This window comes from Microtus pennsylvanicus, chromosome 6, assembly GCF_037038515.1.
Source record: "Microtus pennsylvanicus isolate mMicPen1 chromosome 6, mMicPen1.hap1, whole genome shotgun sequence".
Classification (NCBI taxonomy): Eukaryota; Metazoa; Chordata; class Mammalia; order Rodentia; family Cricetidae; genus Microtus; species Microtus pennsylvanicus.
Genome location: NC_134584.1, coordinates 34,848,267 through 34,866,095, shown reverse-complemented (window position 1 = coordinate 34,866,095; position 17,829 = coordinate 34,848,267). Strand labels below are relative to the sequence as shown.

The 17,829-nt window shown below is 41.3% G+C and overlaps 1 protein-coding gene across 1 annotated transcript in view; it reads left to right on the top strand.

Moving 5' to 3' along the window:
* Positions 1-17,595, top strand: part of Emb (embigin) — a 42,171-nt gene extending 24,576 nt beyond the window's left edge. Inside the window, exons 3-9 of the mRNA XM_075976030.1 lie at positions 513-705; positions 914-1,002; positions 8,361-8,488; positions 11,595-11,874; positions 15,069-15,102; positions 16,123-16,177; positions 16,679-17,595. Of these exons, the coding sequence (XP_075832145.1) occupies positions 513-705; positions 914-1,002; positions 8,361-8,488; positions 11,595-11,874; positions 15,069-15,102; positions 16,123-16,177; positions 16,679-16,696 (797 nt within the window). The 3' untranslated portion in view covers positions 16,697-17,595. The remainder of the gene's footprint in view (positions 1-512; positions 706-913; positions 1,003-8,360; positions 8,489-11,594; positions 11,875-15,068; positions 15,103-16,122; positions 16,178-16,678) is intronic.
* The last annotated feature ends 234 nt before the right edge of the window (positions 17,596-17,829 follow it).

The window sequence follows — 17,829 nt, the reverse complement described above, 5'->3', positions numbered from 1 at the left end:
AACAGAACAGAACGCTGGGAGGAAGAGGAAGTGAGGTCAGACTCGACAGCTCTCCTTTCCAGAGCAGACACCTCAGAGAGACGCCATGCCCAGCTCCCAGGCAGACGCATGCTATGAAGCTCCGACCCAGGATGGACTTAGGCTAGAATCTTCCCGGTAAGACCGGTGCTATACAGATGATAAGAAATGGGCTAGTCCAGGTGCGAGAGTTAGCCTAGAAGAGGCTAGGTAGAAATGGGCCAAAGCAGTGTTTAAAAGAATACAGTGTCCGTGTAATTATTTCCGGGCATAAGCTAGCCGGGCAGGCAGCCGGGTGGCGGGGACACAGCCCCGCCGCCCATATTACAACAAAGGGCGTTAAGTGTTTTGTCGGTAGACCACTGCTGAAAATTTATATAATTTGTATACATGTTGTTTATAAAAGGCATTCATATATACAGAGCCATATATTGAATTCGCCCACAAAGATAACTTTCATAACACATTTTCTTGTCTTTTTTTGTAATGAACAGACGAGTCCAGTTCACCAGTAGAAAAAAACATTACTTTGGAAAAGCCTTCTGACCTGGAGCTCTTATGCCAGTTCACGCCATCTGGGGATTTGAACTCAGTGAACGTGACTTGGAAAAAGGATGATGAACTTCTGGAGAATATTGATGTTTTCAATACAACCAAAGTGGGAAACACCTTGTACAGTCAGTATAGGTATGTACACGAGGGTCTACATAGCCAGTTCAAATACGGTTCTACTGATTAAGCATTTGTCCTTTTTGAGGTCATTTGAATGTTATGCTAGCATTTCAATTTTCCTGTTTACAGAATTATTTCTGTTTTAAAAGTTTGATTGATGACTTCATTTGTATTAAATATTTGTAAGAAGCAAGCTTGTATTAATAATTCTTATTATCACTAGGTTCATCATTTTTAATAGCAAGCAAATGGGAAATTATTCTTGTTTCTTTGATGGAGAAAAGAATCTCAGAGGAACATTTAATATCAAAGGTCAGTATTTATAACTATGACATTACGTTCTTAGATTTCTATGTCCCTTCAGTTTTAAGTAATTGCTATAGTAATAAATGTAGTTACATCGAAAGAAAATTATTTACTTTGTATAGGCTCCTCCAGGGCCTCTGACCTCCCAGCCACAGGTTTTTTATTTTTATCTGTTTCTAAGACAGGGTCTCGTGTAGCCCAGACTGTTTAGCTTCTGATCTTCCTTCTTCAGCTTCTCAAGCAATGACCGGCATGCACCACCATGATTAACTCCATTGCAAGTTTTCATCATCTCTTTCAGGGCTGGAAAAAGCTATTGCATGTCTACTTTTAAAATTTGCTTGAAGAGTTTAATTCACCTCATTTATTTTAATGCCTGCTTACCATTAATGTAACTTTTAAGTATGTACTACATCCTGAAGACATTTATAAAATCAGTAATTTAGGTCCTTTCAGAGATTCCTTGATAAAAATAATAACTCTGTGTAATTTATTTAAAATTGATTATTGTTTGGAGAAATAATTTTATTTGAGTAGAATTTAAAGACATCTATACAACAGTTTAAGTCATAGTTATTATTTTATTAGGTCTGTTAAGCATATATAGTAGTGAATAGTTTTTATAAATATTATCTCCATGGCTTGCTTATGGTTTTCCCTAGGGAGAATGATCATTGCTTATCCCTATTACGAATAAATATGGATAAAAAGCTAGTTTCATCCTCTGCTGTAAATTGAGTCAGATTATTCTTTTTATTTGTTTTTGTCTTTGGAAACAGGGTTTATTGTGTCCAGTCCATTGGCATTTGGGAAAGTTGGAGAAAGTACTGTATTATCTATCCTACCTTAGGGAGTTCAGATGTTTATACCTAAACCACTTTTTATCATAACTTGTATTACCATCCTAAAAAACTTTGTCTTTTTAGACCTTAAAACATCTTTTTAGATTAACAACTTAAGCCTTTCATTACACCAATTAAAGCAGTTCACTTTTACACAGTGTACAAATATTCTACAACAATGTTACTGATGAGCATGACCAAACTATCTATCTATCTATCTATCTATCTATCTATCTATCTATCTATCTATCTATCTATCTATCTATCTATCTCTATATCTATATATATTCTGCTGATTCTGTGTGCTTAGCTGTTTATTGATGCTAGCCAGAGCAAGAAAGCGGAGCTGCTAATATGCTGGTGATCATGTCCCACCACAAACGATGGCATGAATGTTTCTTAGCGGGAAGTCAAATGTTATGAGAGAGGGAAAACATCTGTAATATTCATTAGTATTGAAAATCTCAAATATGCCCAGTGGTGGTGGCCTACGCCTTTTATCCCAGCATTCAAGAGACAGAGGCAGTGGATCTCTGAGTTTGATGTCAGCCTGGTCTACAGAGCTAGTTCCAGGACAACGAGGGATACACAGAGAAATCCTGTCTTGACAGAAACCAAAGCAAAACAGACAGAAAAATGCCGAAGTCGAATGATTTTGGTTATATAGTATGTGTTGCGACTGGTCCAGCATCAGATAGCTGCCTTCCCTAAGAATTCTTCCCATGTGAAGTGTGGGAAAGTAGCCTTTTGTCTCACAGTGTCTTTGCTGCCTCTGCTTTGTAGGATCATTTTTAATTGCCCTTGAAATGAGCATGGCATTTGGACCAGCGTTCTAGCCTGTGAGTGAACAAATACAGAGCTTCACGTTTGCAAATAGAGAGCTGCTACTTTCACTGGGTAATTTGAGCCCCTCTTTCAGTAGTTTTGAGTTAGGTATTTCACCCTCCCATCCTAGACTCCCATGCACCCCACTTTGTTCAGTTTCAAAGCACTAAAATAAAGTCTCTGTATACTATCACCCTGTCCTTATATCAGTAAAGGATTCTAAATGAGAGGGTGGCCCAGAACAAACTGTGATCCTCAATACAGCTGAAAATAAAATACTTCTGAGTCAGGAGGGGCAGCACACACCTTTAATCTCACTCTGGAGGCAGAGGCAGGTGGATCTCTTCAAGGCCAACCTGTTTATGTGTCAAATTCTAGGCCAGCCAAGGCTACCCAGTCACAACCTCTACCACAAACACATTCTCTCTCTCTCTCTCTCTCTCTCTCTCTCTCTCTCTCTCTCTCTCTCTCTCTCTCTCTATCTCTCTATTTATCATCTATCTGCATTATAAATATACAACTAATATATATAATTCCATTCCATACAGCCCTAGAAACCCTAACTAAGACCCATGCCGAGTTTGAGAAATAGAGTCTAGAAGGTAGAATGCTGGGGATAGCAGAACTGTGGCCCTGACTAGTGCTGGCTTTAGAAGCTAGACTCTGGAGCAGTGTTTCCCTACTGGTGAGCTGAGCCTGGCACAGGAAGTCAATGAACCAAGGCTTTCAAAGTACCCTTTCTGCATCTCCACATGGGCCTTGAGAGGTGTGGCTCAACTCTATTTCAGGTTTGGAGGGGACCTTGTGGTTTCAGAAAAGGATAGGCAAGTTCTGGTCCCCATGCTTGATCTGTATCTCTTTAACTGAAACCTTCAAAAACAGTGGTGAGCCCTCTGCTCCCTAAGATGAACCACCAGCACTCGAACACTGAGGTGTTACCATATTTCACATCAGTTATAGAGCTCACCAGATGCTGGATAATTTGTAAAGAAGCCCTGTGGGAAGGTGGTGTGGAGCCGGGAGGTTGAGGGTGCTTTGTCTGGACGTCCTGGAACAGCTGAGTTTCTCACTTTCCAGTCTTCCTTCTTCATAGGAAAAACCACAGATAGGGAAACATGCTTAAAAAGGGAGCCAGATCATGTGATTATTGGCTAGCCAGGATATAAACCATGCTTGTTTCAATTCTTGGGAAGACTTTACAGCGTGTGTAGCTCTTTTCTATCCTTCTTTCCTTTCTTTCCTTTCTTTCCTTTCTTTCCTTTCCTTCCTTCCTTCCTTCCTTCCTTCCTTCCTTCCTTCCTTCCTTCCTTCCTTCCTTCCTTATCCCTCCCTTCCTTCCCTCCCTCCTTCCCTTCCTTCCCTTCCCTTTCTTCCCTTCCCCTTCTCTTCCCTTCCCTTCTCCTTCCTTCCTTCCTTCCTTCCTTCCTTCCTTCCTTCCTTCCTTCCTTCCTTCCTTCCTTCCTTCCTTCCTTCCTTCCTTCCTTCCTTCCCAGCTATGGCTTACTAGCTTCAATCAAAGTAAAATACTACAACCCAAACTCAGTTTAGTGTTTACGACTATGGAGAAAGGAGTGCATTCATCCGAACTGGGAAAAAACAAGAGTCAACAGGGATGGAATTATTTATGTCTCTCAGTTCCCAGTTCTAGAAAACAGATAAGTCCTCGTGCTGCAGTATGAGTAAGTCTTGTCAGTTCTGCTCTCTAAGGCTAGAAACCGGAGGAGTGTTAAATGAAAGGAAAGAATTATAGAATTTAATGGAGACCTTGGTCCACAGACCATTGCCCAGCCTTAGCGGCTCTCAGCATCAGTTTTTAGTGGAGAAAGTGACCCTGCCATACGAAACAAATCAGAATAAAATGTTCTGGGATTCCACCCAACTGAGTCTTTAACATTTTGACATTTAATCATTTTCTTTTCCTCAATAACTTAAAATGTCCTTGTTACATCAGCACCAAGACAGACGCTCTGCTATTCTCTTGGATCTGAGAACTGCTTCCAACTTCTCATAGTGCCTGTTTTCCTCAGCTTCTGAACCATCTGGATTTATAAACGAGTTCTGAGGCAGTAGACTGATGTTGGCATATAGTAGCCTAACTTAGGTTAGAACTGTTGTTCCTAATTTCTGGCTGGCTTTCTTGTCTGCGGGTTAGAGGGTAAAGACGTTACTCGGGGAAGAAAACACAGACACGCGGAGGTCCCACGTGGGTGCACTTTTAATGGGGGAGGGGTAACAGCGGGCAGGTACAGGTGTGCTGACACGACAGGAGAGGCGGGGAAAGAGAGAGAGAGAGAGAGAGAGAGCTCGTGGCGGCCCTCGCTTTTTAACGGGGAATGCAAAGGCTTCTGGGAATATGTCTGTAGTCCAGGAGAATGCTGGGAGCTGTAGTTCCGCAAAGGAACAACAAGAACACCTACAGGAGAGATGCCTCTTAAACACCCCCTTTGCATATAAGTATATTTAGATTGAAATTATTTTCTTAAAATTTTAGTTCTTGGTTTTATCAAATTGCTATCAACTTTTTTCCCTGTCTCTTTCTCATTATAAACAGTATGTTGTAAGTGGGGTGTTTCTGTTTTACGTTTAGGTTTCATAATCATATGTAAGGTGATTTTTTTCCTTGTATCCTATCAGTGCCACATATTACATATGTCTAGAAGGAAGCTTGTTTTGATCTTTTTATCCAGTTTGATTCCTTGTTATCGGTCAGAACCTAGCTGGGCATCCTGGTTTAACTTGTTATAATTTATTCTAGACTACAACATGCATACATAATCTTACCTAGCACTTGCTGTGTGGCCAGAACAGTAGGAGAACTTGTCCCATGGCTTCACCGAGGGGTTGTCTCCTTTGTGATATTTGAATGGACTAGGACTCTCACCGGGGTCCGGAGCTAATATTTTCCACTCTTCTCTTTCTCCTGTTTACTCATCTTGATTTGTCTTCGTCATCGCCTGTTCCAGATGGTGCGGGTGATTCATGGAGAGACTCATTTTAAAGTTCTCCCTGTTCTTGGGTGATTTCAGACATTGTCACAGTTCTAAGACAGAAATAGATGAATTTCTTCTGTAAAACTTATCTCTCCTCTGCTCCAAAAATGCTAACTGACCTAAAAATCGCACAGGACAGTAATTATTCTTATTAAGATGGCTAATGACGTTACATATAAAGGGCATAACCATTAATAATGGAAAGCTTGACTTAAGGGAGCTGTACCATGGCATAATCCCAATATGTACCAAGCCCTTTCCATTTGAGGAACTCTTATTTATGCTATGCTGTACAACAACATAGCAAGCGTATAATGCACTACCCATCAGATACCTTTATTTCAAAACTGTCATTATGTGTCAGATATTTATTTCCTGGCCCTAAATCTCTTCATCACGATATTGGAACATTGTGTTGGCTTCCTTCCAACATGTATACCTGATCTTTGAAGACTGTCATAAGGATCTACTGCTGAGCAGGAGTCGGTAAGGCGTGCGAGGGAGTGAGTTAGCCGAAGGAATGCTGAGCTCCTCCAGGGGGTCAGCTCTGTTTCTTCTGGGTGGGATAACTGGAATCCCAGCTCCTTAGTCTGGTTACACACACCCATCTCTAATCACATCCCATAGTTAGTGATAAGTAAAACTCTCCCGGTAGTGAGTAATAAGTCAGTGCCTTCGTTTCCTCCCATCTGTGGCAACACCATGACCAGGACAACTTATACACAAAAGAGTTTATCTGTGCTGGTGTCTTTAGAGGTGTAAGAGTCCATCACGGCAGAGAAGTGTGGCATCGAGCCTGGAGCAGCAGGTGTGGCAGCTGGAGCAGAAGAAGGTGAGGGCTCTCACCTTAAACCTCAAGCAGGAAGCAGGAAAAAAAGCAAACCTCCAGGTGAAAGGCTTTAAGCTCTCTAAACCTGCCTCCAGTGACGACTGCCCGCAGCCAGGCAACCCTGATCCTCCCCAAACAGCCACCAATTGGGGACTAAGAATTCAAATGCCAGAGGCTATGTAAATGCCAGAGATTCAAACCTTCACACCCTCTGATTTAGAGATTGCCTTAAGACATTGCTGTGTCTGACATTATTTGGTTATGGAAGCACTTATATCTTCATGGGTGGCCTCCTTCATCATCCACGCCATTCTTTATTTAGTGTTGACATTGCCTTATGTCACACTGTTGCTCAGTCGCCCTAAAGAGGACAAGAATGATATATATTTGTATCAAAACCAACAATTTTGGTTCTCTTTAAACAGTAAACTACAGCAGGCTGGTCTCTGTCACTAGTGCATTGCTTACCTGAGGACAGAACTCAGAAAAGAAACTGGTTTTGACTTGCTCCTTGTCTGGTTAATTAACATAATTTCTTTTCCAATCATTACTGATTTTTCCCCCTTTTCCATCTTCACAGTTCATGCGTCATGCAAACGCTCGGTTACATCAGTAGTAGAAAATTTAAGACCGCTTGGACAACATGTTTAATCTAGAAACGTCGCTATGGCAGCTGAAATCTTTCTAATCTCTGCACTGAAAGTTAAAATTACCTAGAAATTTTCACACCATAATATGGTGTCGAATATGATATTTAGACATTGTAGTTTTATCAGTTGCTGATTAATTATATCTAGCTGAGTTAGTTTTATCTATCCTTGCTGATTAGTTTAATGAACTGCTGGGAAACACAAAATTAAAAACGTAAAATTAGAGAAACTAGGAAAAAGGAAAATCAACAAAGTATCTTTATTGATCAATCTTCACAGTCAGTGTGGAAACGATGAGGGACGACTTTTACCTCGTGACTTTTCATTGAATGCTCCTGTTCCTAATTGTATATGCTTCAAACTTTCTTGACTAAGGAATTTACCATAATAATGTTGGTATGTGTCCTTTTGACATGATATAAATATGTATATAAACCTCATTGTTTTTAACACTCCTCTTTAATTTTCCCCTTGACCCTGCTGCTATGCAAGGCGGAGCTGTGTGCACACTAGGCCAGCACAGAGCCACGTCCTCTTCCCCTTGACTTTCCTTTGTTCCTTTGCGTTAACACTTCTCTAGCTCTGCTGTCTGTTTACAAATTTGCATCAATTAAAAGATTTCCTAGGGGCTGGAGAGATGGCTCAGTGGTTAAGAGCATTGCCTGCTCTTCCAAGGGTCCTCAGTTCAATTCCCGGCAACCACATGGTGGCTCACAACCATCTGTAATGAGGTCTGGTGCCCTCTTCTGGCCTGCAGACATATACACAGACAGAATATTGTATACATAATAAATAAATATTTTAAAAAAAAGATTTCCTAGCCTGCACCTTTTGCCTTTTTACTCTAGCAAGGTGAGGGTAAGGCTACGAAGAGGGGTCCCACTATTGTAGTAAGTGAGAAGAAAGGGCAGCCTTGGAAACAGGAAGCTTCTTTCTTATCTCAAGCATGTCATTGTTTGTTGCAAGCTTGGAATGGTTCTAATTTTAATCACTGGAGGCTGTTCCTTCAGTGGTACGCTACAGACAATCCCGTTGGGGTTATCCAACCACTTCTGCTATGACTACTGCTATCTCCGATGGCTACACCGTGGTTTCATTGTATGTACAATCAGAACTGTGTGACGAAAACTGTGCATTGGTTAGAAAATGAAGTAGGGAAAGTCAAGTTTAGTACATTTCTTTTGATTAAACAGTCTCAGTAATAAACACTTTTCTCCCTTCTTCTTAGTACCCAGCGTTCATGGGAAAAATAAGCCATTGATCACTTACGTGGGGGATTCTACCGTCCTGAAGTGTGAATGCCACGATGGTCATCCTTTAAATTGGACTTGGTACACGAGTAATGGAAGTGTACAGGTAAGATCGTGTTTGCTGGAGCTGGGAAGGCTGTTCAGTTGGTCACAGTGCTTGTTCTTTAAGCAGGAGGGACAAGAGTATGGATCTCCTGTATCCATATAAGAAATGGGGCATTTTAATTGTGATTGAGGGAGATGGAGACAGGGCGATTCCTGGCTTGCTGAGCCAGGCTAGTCTTGCTGGTGAACTCCAGATTTAGTGGAAGACAATTGAGGAAGGGCACTTGACGTTTATCTCCGGCCTCCACATTCATCACATGTAAATGTGCTCAAAACACCTGCACAGACATACAGACATGTATACACACGTGTGTGTGATACACACACACACACACACACACACACACACACACACACACACATATATATGGAAGATCTTTTTTCTCGGGGTTGAAGAAAAGAAAACAAGCCATTTAGTTCATGAAGAGGATTCTAGCGGACTCAGTCCTAGGGAGACAAGCACTCCTGTTCACGTTTATAGTTCGCAGGAACACACAGTGATGAATGGAGTTATCCTTGGATGCTTTCGGCACATGGCATTATACGCGTGAAGAAGATCTTAGTGTTTTATTGGATCCTACATCATTTTCTTTTTATGTTTTGAAATTTATTTAAAGTCTTTGAGAGAAAATCAAAATTTGCTTTCAGGATGGGCATAGTGGTGCGTGCTTGTAATCCCAGTACTAAGGAAACTGAGGGAGGAGGATTGCCATGTATTTGAGGTAAACCTGCACCAAAGAGATGGTGCCAGGTAGAGCCAGAAGAGCCAAGGTCACACGGCAAGGCTGTGCTACAACACAACTAAAAGCCAGAGGAGAGAGAATCTTTACCTGGTTTAATGGCCTGTGCCTGTAATCCCGGACTGACGGGAAGCTGAAGCTTGGCGATCACTGTGTTTTCAAGGCCATGCGTAAAGGTTTCCTTGTTATCCCAGACTACATGATGAGGCAAAACCAAAACATTTTTAATTGACCAGGCTAGAAGTAATTTCATCAGAAAAGTCCCGCTTCTACTTCTTGTCAATAACTGGGGGGGAGGAGGGGGAATCCCAGGCTCTTTCTCCGGTTTGTCTCCTGAAATATCTGACGTGGGAGGCAATGCCTCGGCACCCTTTGGAAACAGCGAATGGAAATTTGGTCCCTTAAACTGAGGTCTCAGTTGTTAAGTGTCCTCAGCCCTTTGTACCGCACACATTGGAAAGAAGTGGATTTCGAGGCTTATACATCTAAGACAATTGGCTTCGCAGAGCTGATCTGAAGAAAACAAGAGTATTCAATGAGTAAATTATCGCTGAAGTCCTGTCCTTTCCCAGAGAGCTTCAAAGAGCTTGAAACTCAGGGCATGGTGCTTGGGGGTGCCCCTTTCTTACCATGCTGCTAATGAGTATTTGAATTAAAGTCCTATTAGAGAAAAGCTGCAATTCTAGATGGGACACAGGAAACAGAACCAGTCTTTCAATGAGGGATTAGATTCCCACTGAAACAAAGTTGGGGCCGTGGACGATGGAAGAAGGGCTTTGGAAGGAGCGCGTCTATTTCTGTGCTAATGTTGCTTTAATGTTTCAAGAAAAGAGCTCTAGATCATACAGGGGTCAGCGTGAACAGTGAATCCTCTGCCCTTTGTCTTATTGGTGATCAGGACAGGTATCTACAGATGTTTTTAAAATATTAATTGTAAAATCAAATACCAGTTGTGATGTTTGGAATATGTAGCCTAATTTCTTCATGCATGTGTGTTAGCAAACAAGCTAGATCCTAAGTCATTTTATATTAACGTTGTTTCTCTGGGTTTGCTGTATGAATCATTATCCTCTTCTTCATTTAGCATTAGGTCTGATCATGATCAGCTGTAAGACAGGGGCAGGGAGGGGGTCACAGGTCATCATTTTAGGTCAAGTCACCTTCTGCATCACAATTAGCTCTGTACTTTCTTAAAATTCAGCCCTTTGATTTATTGTCTCTGATTCACATGGTGGTATGTGTCGTGAGTATTACAGACTGAAGGCGTAAGTCGCAAACAATGCTACACCAGTTTGGAATTATGATTAATAGGGTGATATTTATTTAAGGGGGAAAAAACTTACAGATAACCGTCCCAGACAACAGCCCTCTGCTCAGTCAGGAAGGAGTCTAGTCGCTGGAAACGGAGCAGGAAGCGAAGAGAGCGAGAAGGGAAGTAGCCGCTTTTTTAAAGGGAGAGAGACCACGCCCCAATGGGCTGGTATCTCAGCGGCTATAGGCTGGAGGAGCGGAAGGACCTCCCGCAACAACAGACTGTGCTTGCTGCCTGTGTACATATGGATAGGTCATGGTCATTCTCCCTCCCTTCCTTGCTTCCTTCCTTCCTTCTGGCAAATACATTTGCAGAGACTTCGTCCTTGGATCATCTGAGAATGTTTGTATGCAGATTAGCATTTATTGAGCATCTCAGTTGAATGATAGAACAGTGAAGACATCAAATGTCCTGAGAATAAAATTTAATTTAGATTAAGTATAACAGCTTCCCAGTATGACTTTGTGAGCGGGAGGAAAACTCAGCAGCTTCCAGAAGCCAGTCTACCTAAGAGAAAGAAACAGGGACATGAAAGGAAAGAACAGGGGTCTGGGACCTGAGAGCTGATCACTAGAGGGCATCAGCTAAGAAGCCTTGAAGATTTCAACTGTAGTTTCAGTGTAGGGCACTCTGGTGGTCAGGATGGTAGTCTACTAACAGAGGACTGACCAGAATAATATCTTTAGAAGTAAGTGTTTTGTTTCCTTATGTGCTTGCCTCTGCTTGTGAAGAGCTAGTGATATATGAGAAAGGGAAGCCAGGATGGTTGGAAATTTTAATTCTCTGCCTTGGATTTTCACCTAATATTTACTAATGACGACCTAGACATATATTTGTAGGTTCAGACCTTTAGGGCTGAGTCCACATAGCAGAGCAGACTTTTTCCCTTGCTGCTGGAACACCAATCTCCTGCAAAGACTCATAAATTTTAATATGCTCCTTTCCAGTAAGTGGCTTCCTTGGCTCTGACTTATAGCTTTGCCCAGAATGAGATCTCTTGGGACATGTATCTCTTTTTTGCATTATGTAAGGATTTTAATGTCTCCTTGCATTAGGTTCCTATTGATGTTCACAAGAATGATAAGTATGTTATAAATGGATCCTATGCTAATGAGACACGACTCAAGGTAAAGCATCTTTCGGAGGAAGATGGAGGCTCCTACTGGTGCCGGGCAGCCTTCCAGTTAGGTGAGAGCGAAGAACACATTGAGCTGGTTGTGCTGAGCTTCATGGTGCCCCTCAAGCCGTTTCTTGCGATAATCGCAGAAGTTATTCTGCTAGTGGCTATCATTCTGCTTTGTGAAGTGTACACGCAGAAAAAGAAGAATGACCCAGGTAAGATGTCTCACTTTTTCTATTACATTATTGCTTCATTATTTTTTATATTTTAATTAATTTATTTTCTTTAAACGATCTTTTTGCATTTTACATACCTAACCCAGTTCCCACTCCCTCACCTTCCCCCCATCCCATTTCCTGATCCACTCCTCAGAGGGGGTAAGGCTTCCCATGGGGGAGTCAACAGTCTGGCACATGGCTTTGAAGCAGGACTAAGGCCCTCCCCCCTATATTTATTCTGAGCAAGGTATCTCTCCAAAAAGAATGGGCTCCAAAAAACCAGTTTAAGCAGCAAGGATAAATCCTGATTCACTGCAAGTGGCCCTACAGACTTCCTCAGCCACACAACTGTCACCTACATCAGAGGCCTAGGTCGGTCCTATGAAGGTTCCCCGGCTGTCGATCTGGAATCGGTGAGCTCCCACTAGCTCAGGCCGGCTGTTTCTGTGGGTTTCCCCATCATGGTCTTGACCCCTTTGTTCATACTATTGCTCTTCCCTCTCCGACTGATCTCCGGAAGCTCGGCCCAGTGCTTAGGTGTGGATCTCTGCCTCGGTTTCCACATTATCACCTCATTAGGATGTGTATTATGACCTAACACACAGTCACTTACAAGTTCTGGGGATGGGCTGGGGAGACGGCTCACTGAGATAAAAGCATTTGTTGCACAGGTGTGAGAACCTCCAGAGCCTATGTGTAAAGTGAGATACATAGCATGAGCAGCTAGAATCTTAGTGCCCCTGTGCAGAGAAGGCAAGTAAAGACTGTAGACCCCTGGCAGCTTGTAGGCCAACTAGCCTGGTATCCTCAGTGGAACCCAGCAGGAAGGCCCAATCAGCGCAGAAGCCAAAGACTGACAGATACCTGAGGTCATGCTGTGACCTTCACGGCCAGACTACAGTGTACACACATGTATCCACTATATAAATATGCACATACACACATACACACATGTATCCACTATATAAATATGCACATACGCACATACACACATGTATCCACTATATAAATATGCACATACACACATACACACATGTATCCACTATATAAATATGCACATACACACATGTATCCACTATATAAATATGCACATACACACATACACACATGTATCCACTATATAAATATGCACATACGCACATACACACATGTATCCACTATATAAATATGCACATACACACATACACACATGTATCCACTATATAAATACACACATACACACATGTATCCACTATATAAATATGCACATACGCACATACACACATGTATCCACTATATAAATATGCACATACACACATACACACATGTATCCACTATATAAATACACACATACACACATACACACATGTATCCACACTATATAAATACGCACATACACACATACACACATGTATCCACACTATATAAATACGCACATACGCACATACACACATGTATCCACACTGTATAAATATGCACATACACACATGCACACATGTATCCACACTATATAAATATGCACATACACACATGTATCCACACTATATAAATACGCACATACACACATGTATCCACACTATATAAATATGCACATACACACATACACACATGTATCCACTATATAAATATGCACATACGCACATACACACATGTATCCACACTATATAAATATGCACATACACACATACACACATGCACACACACAAAATAAGTAAAAAGGGTCTGTAAAAAAAATTCTTATTTGGGCCAATATCTATGCTTGTAACCATGATGGTTATGGTCTATGAGCCTGGATTCTTAGCCTTTGTTTCATCTGCCCCAAAAATATTAGTGTTAAAATTAAAGTATTTCCTCTCTTGGTGCCGCTGTGTGGCAGTTCAAGAATGTCTGTTGACATTGGAATATTAGGGAACAACTGGGTTTTTTCACGTAAATGGTCTCAGATTTTTTTTTCCATTTAGATAATTTATTTTGATCATTTGCATCAGGGGGATTGCTTTTGTGTGGGGGTGCTCATATGTGTGTGTGTATTTGGAGGTCGGAGCATAAACTTACTTAGGAATGCTCTCCACTCCTTTTTGACCAACAGGCTTTCATTACCCTGGTGCCTACCTATGAGGCTAGAGCGGCAGCCACTGAGCTCCACGGGTTGTCTTGTTTCCCTCTCCCTTTTAAGTGTACAACGCCACACCTGGCTTTTTATGCATATTCCACCCGCCGCTCCCACCACTACAATCTGGGAATTGAGCTCCTGGCCTTATTCTTCTACAGCAAACACTTTGTGACTAAGCTCTCTCCCCATCTCCATTTAAAAAGTATTTTATCCAGTCCCTAGATTCTCAATGCCTAAATTCCAGGTGGCATTAGGGTTGCTGTTTTAAACCCACGTCTGTTGGACTATTGGATGAGAAACCCGTGATAGAATTTGTCACGTTGTGTTAGTTTGGGCTTCTTTTGCCGTGAGAAAAACACCATGACCAAAAGCAAGTTGGGGAGGAAAAGGTTTATTTGGCTCACACTTCCAGATCCTGGTCCATCACTGGAGGAAGTCAGGACAGGAGCTCAAGCAGGGCAGGATCCTGGAGGCAGGAGCTGATGATGCAGAGGTCATGGAGGGTGCTACTCACTGACTTTCTTCCCCTGGCTTGCTCAGCCTGCTTTCTCATAAAACCCAGGACCACCAGCCCAGGGATGGCACCACACACAATGGGGCTGGGCCCTCCTGCATTGTTCAATAATTGAGAAAATGTCTTACAGCTGGATCTCATGGCGGCATTGCCTCAACCGAGGTTCTTTTCTCTCTGATGACTCTAGCTTGTATCAAGTTGATACACAAAACCTGCCAGTAAACATGTATTCTGTATTCTTTTCTGATTTTCATACATATATGTATGGTTTTCATATATGATGGCATTTAAATATATATGTTTATGTATGTGTATGTATATATATATATGTGCATGTATACATACACATATATGATTTTTATTGTATAGTTTTTGGGAAAAAAAATCTCAGGGTGCCAAACAGTTCTGACCAGAGATTCAGATAGCATCTGGTGTCCTGTTACAAGGGAACTGAGGGAGACACAGCTATCAAAGGTGGCACTTCTCTCCTTTCCATGGAAAAGTTGTTAGGAGCAGGCTGAATTGAACATGTAACATAGCATTGCGTGCTTAAATATCATATCCTTTTTCTTTGTCTTTATACAGATGATGGAAAAGAATTTGAACAAATTGAACAGTTGTAAGTAGTTTTTTTATTTTTTTTCTCACTTGGGTAAAATAAAGATAAATAAGAAATTAGGTAAAATGCTTACAGTTAGAAACAGAACAACAAGAACGTGCATGCTGGTGTGCATGCTGTTTCTGTATACATCTTTGTGATATTGAAGTGATACCCAGAGTCTACCCCTCCATCAATAGCTGCTCTGTGCTTCTGGTTTCATAGCTGCAAGATGGGTTCATGATGGTGCTCCTACACATATTTGTTGAATTAGTGATAACTTATGTATGAATACTTGGGACAGACTTTGGAGCACAGTAACCAGAATGTTTTATTATTTAAATGAGTCTTTACCTTGGTTGTAGTTTTGATTACTGAAGCTTCTTAATACAATGTTCTTGAGGCTAGAGAGATGGCTTGGTGGTTAAGAGAATTTGATGCTCTTCTAGAAGACATGGGTTCAATTCCTGGCAGCTGCATGACAGCTCACAACAGTCTCTAGCAACAATTCTAGGATATCTGTTGTGTTCTCTTCTGGAGACATGTGCACACACATGTCCCATGGCAAAGCATCCATAGAGGAGAGACAGATAGTTCAGTGTTCAGCCCTCACTAGACCCCCCCCAGATCAGAAAGAACCACTTAGGTTGGGTATGGAACCTGGATTTTCTAAAAACATTTTCCAGTGGTTCTGATTTTATCACAATGAAGATCACTCACCTAGGATTCTATGAGAATTACTTTTGAGAGAACTCATGTTTTTTTCTCTTACAGATCTCTTTAGAGATAGCTGGGAATAACTCTGAGTATAGCTGGGCAATTGATAAATAAAAGGGCAATTGGTCTACTTTGGTTTGGGGATGGTGGACTAAGTAATGGCATGAGAAAAATCTACATTGCAAGTAGAACACTGTTAGGAAGAATGAACTGAGTGTGCACTGACATTTTAGAGTTTGTATCCAGTATGGTGTAAAATATTATACTGACTTAATTTTATGCATTGTGAACATCTGGTGATTCTCCTTTTCATTTTTCACACAGGAAATCAGATGACAGCAACGGTATAGAAAACAATGCCCCCAGGCTCAGAAAAAATGTAAGTTACTTACTTCTAAACCATAGGAAAAGGCGAAATTCAATATAGCAGGCTATTAAACTTTACTCCTTTCAGATTTATATAAGACCTAGTTCACTGTGCTTGAATACACTTATTTACACAGTAATAGGAGAAAATATGGACTTATGCAAAAATTAATGGTATCCTTTTCTACCTGAGAATAGGTGGTAGTTCTCCTTTCTCAGCCCCCTGAGTGCTGGGATTAAAGCTTTTGTGTAATTTTTAATTTCTCAGTTCAGACTTTCTGTACTCTTTGATTTTATTCTCTTAGACTTCCATATGGTTGACGTGATGAATTCGTCCGTCACAGATAATTTCCTTAATTAATTCTTAACTGTCTTAGTTCGTCAGTGTTAGGACTTGCTCTGCCAGTAGATGGCAAGCTCACTTTCTATGCACTCCTCTGCTTTGCTAAAACAATTGGAAGTTATTATAGAATCGCGCGGCAGTAACTGTTGCCTTCTGCTTTGTTTAACTCAGGAGTCGGTGGAACAGTGAGCGAAGAGTATTCTGCCTTGAGAAGACAAAGAGTTTGTATTCCTGCTTCCTCTCAAGAACGTGTGAATTTTAGATTTTTAGAAGACAGAAAACTTCCTCAGCACCCACAGCAGTAGCTTTATAAACAATATAGGCCATCTCCTACCTAAAGATGTGTTTTCATTTTGTAATTGCTTTTCATTAAAGCAAGGTGAATTGTTTCAGGTGTGTTCTGCCTATTGTAAGCTAGATAATAAATTTCATCCTGGTCTGGGAGATCAGGGGCACAGGACAGACAGCAGCAAAATCAGTGGCTAGTCCACAAAGAAATATCACTAAAGATGTGTTTATTACCAAAGAATTATTAAAGAGAAAGCTTTTGCCTGTTGTCTTACAAGTGTTTCCCCCGCTCATGCATGACCTTCAAAAGTATTGATAACAGCTTTTCTGTGATGTGTATTCTGCCGTGGTATTGAAAGTCTTTCCCCTAGGAAACAGGAACTACACTTTCGATAATGGTGGCTACTCTGTAGGCTCTACGCTAAGGTATACTTTTGCTCTGTGAGTAATGGTGTCGACTAAGGGAGTACAAACCGTCTATGCTAAGAAAAAGGGTCTCTTAGTCTTCAGTAGGACATTCTCCTCATTCTTTGCCACGGCATTTGGGCCTCATCTGTCCTCCTGGTGTTGACGTTTCAGGGTCCAGATCCATGTGGTCACAGTCCGACACTGCTGCTTGCATGGCTTTGTGGCTCGTGGATCCTGGGGACCTTGATGTGCTGTCTGGTTTCTCGTGCCATTGCTGTCCAAATGTACAAAAATGCTTTATTACGGCTTTCCAATAATAATTCCTTTGACTGATAAGCAGGAGCGCTGGTGCATTATATTTATGTTGCTGCAAATGCCTTAGACTTAACTTTTGAAATGGAAGGATGTCATTACATACGTGACTGAGATATTTTATATAAACTCAATAAAGCCAAATAGCCAGTTGTCGCTGACTTTAAATTAAATAAATAAATAAATAAATAATAGGGTGGTGCCTTGGGTAGTAGATTAGGTGTCCCTGGTGCTGCCCGGTTTTTGTGACACACTGTTTTCTGAAAACAGAATTAAGGACAATGACAACAACTTGGGATGGTAGTGAAAGAAAT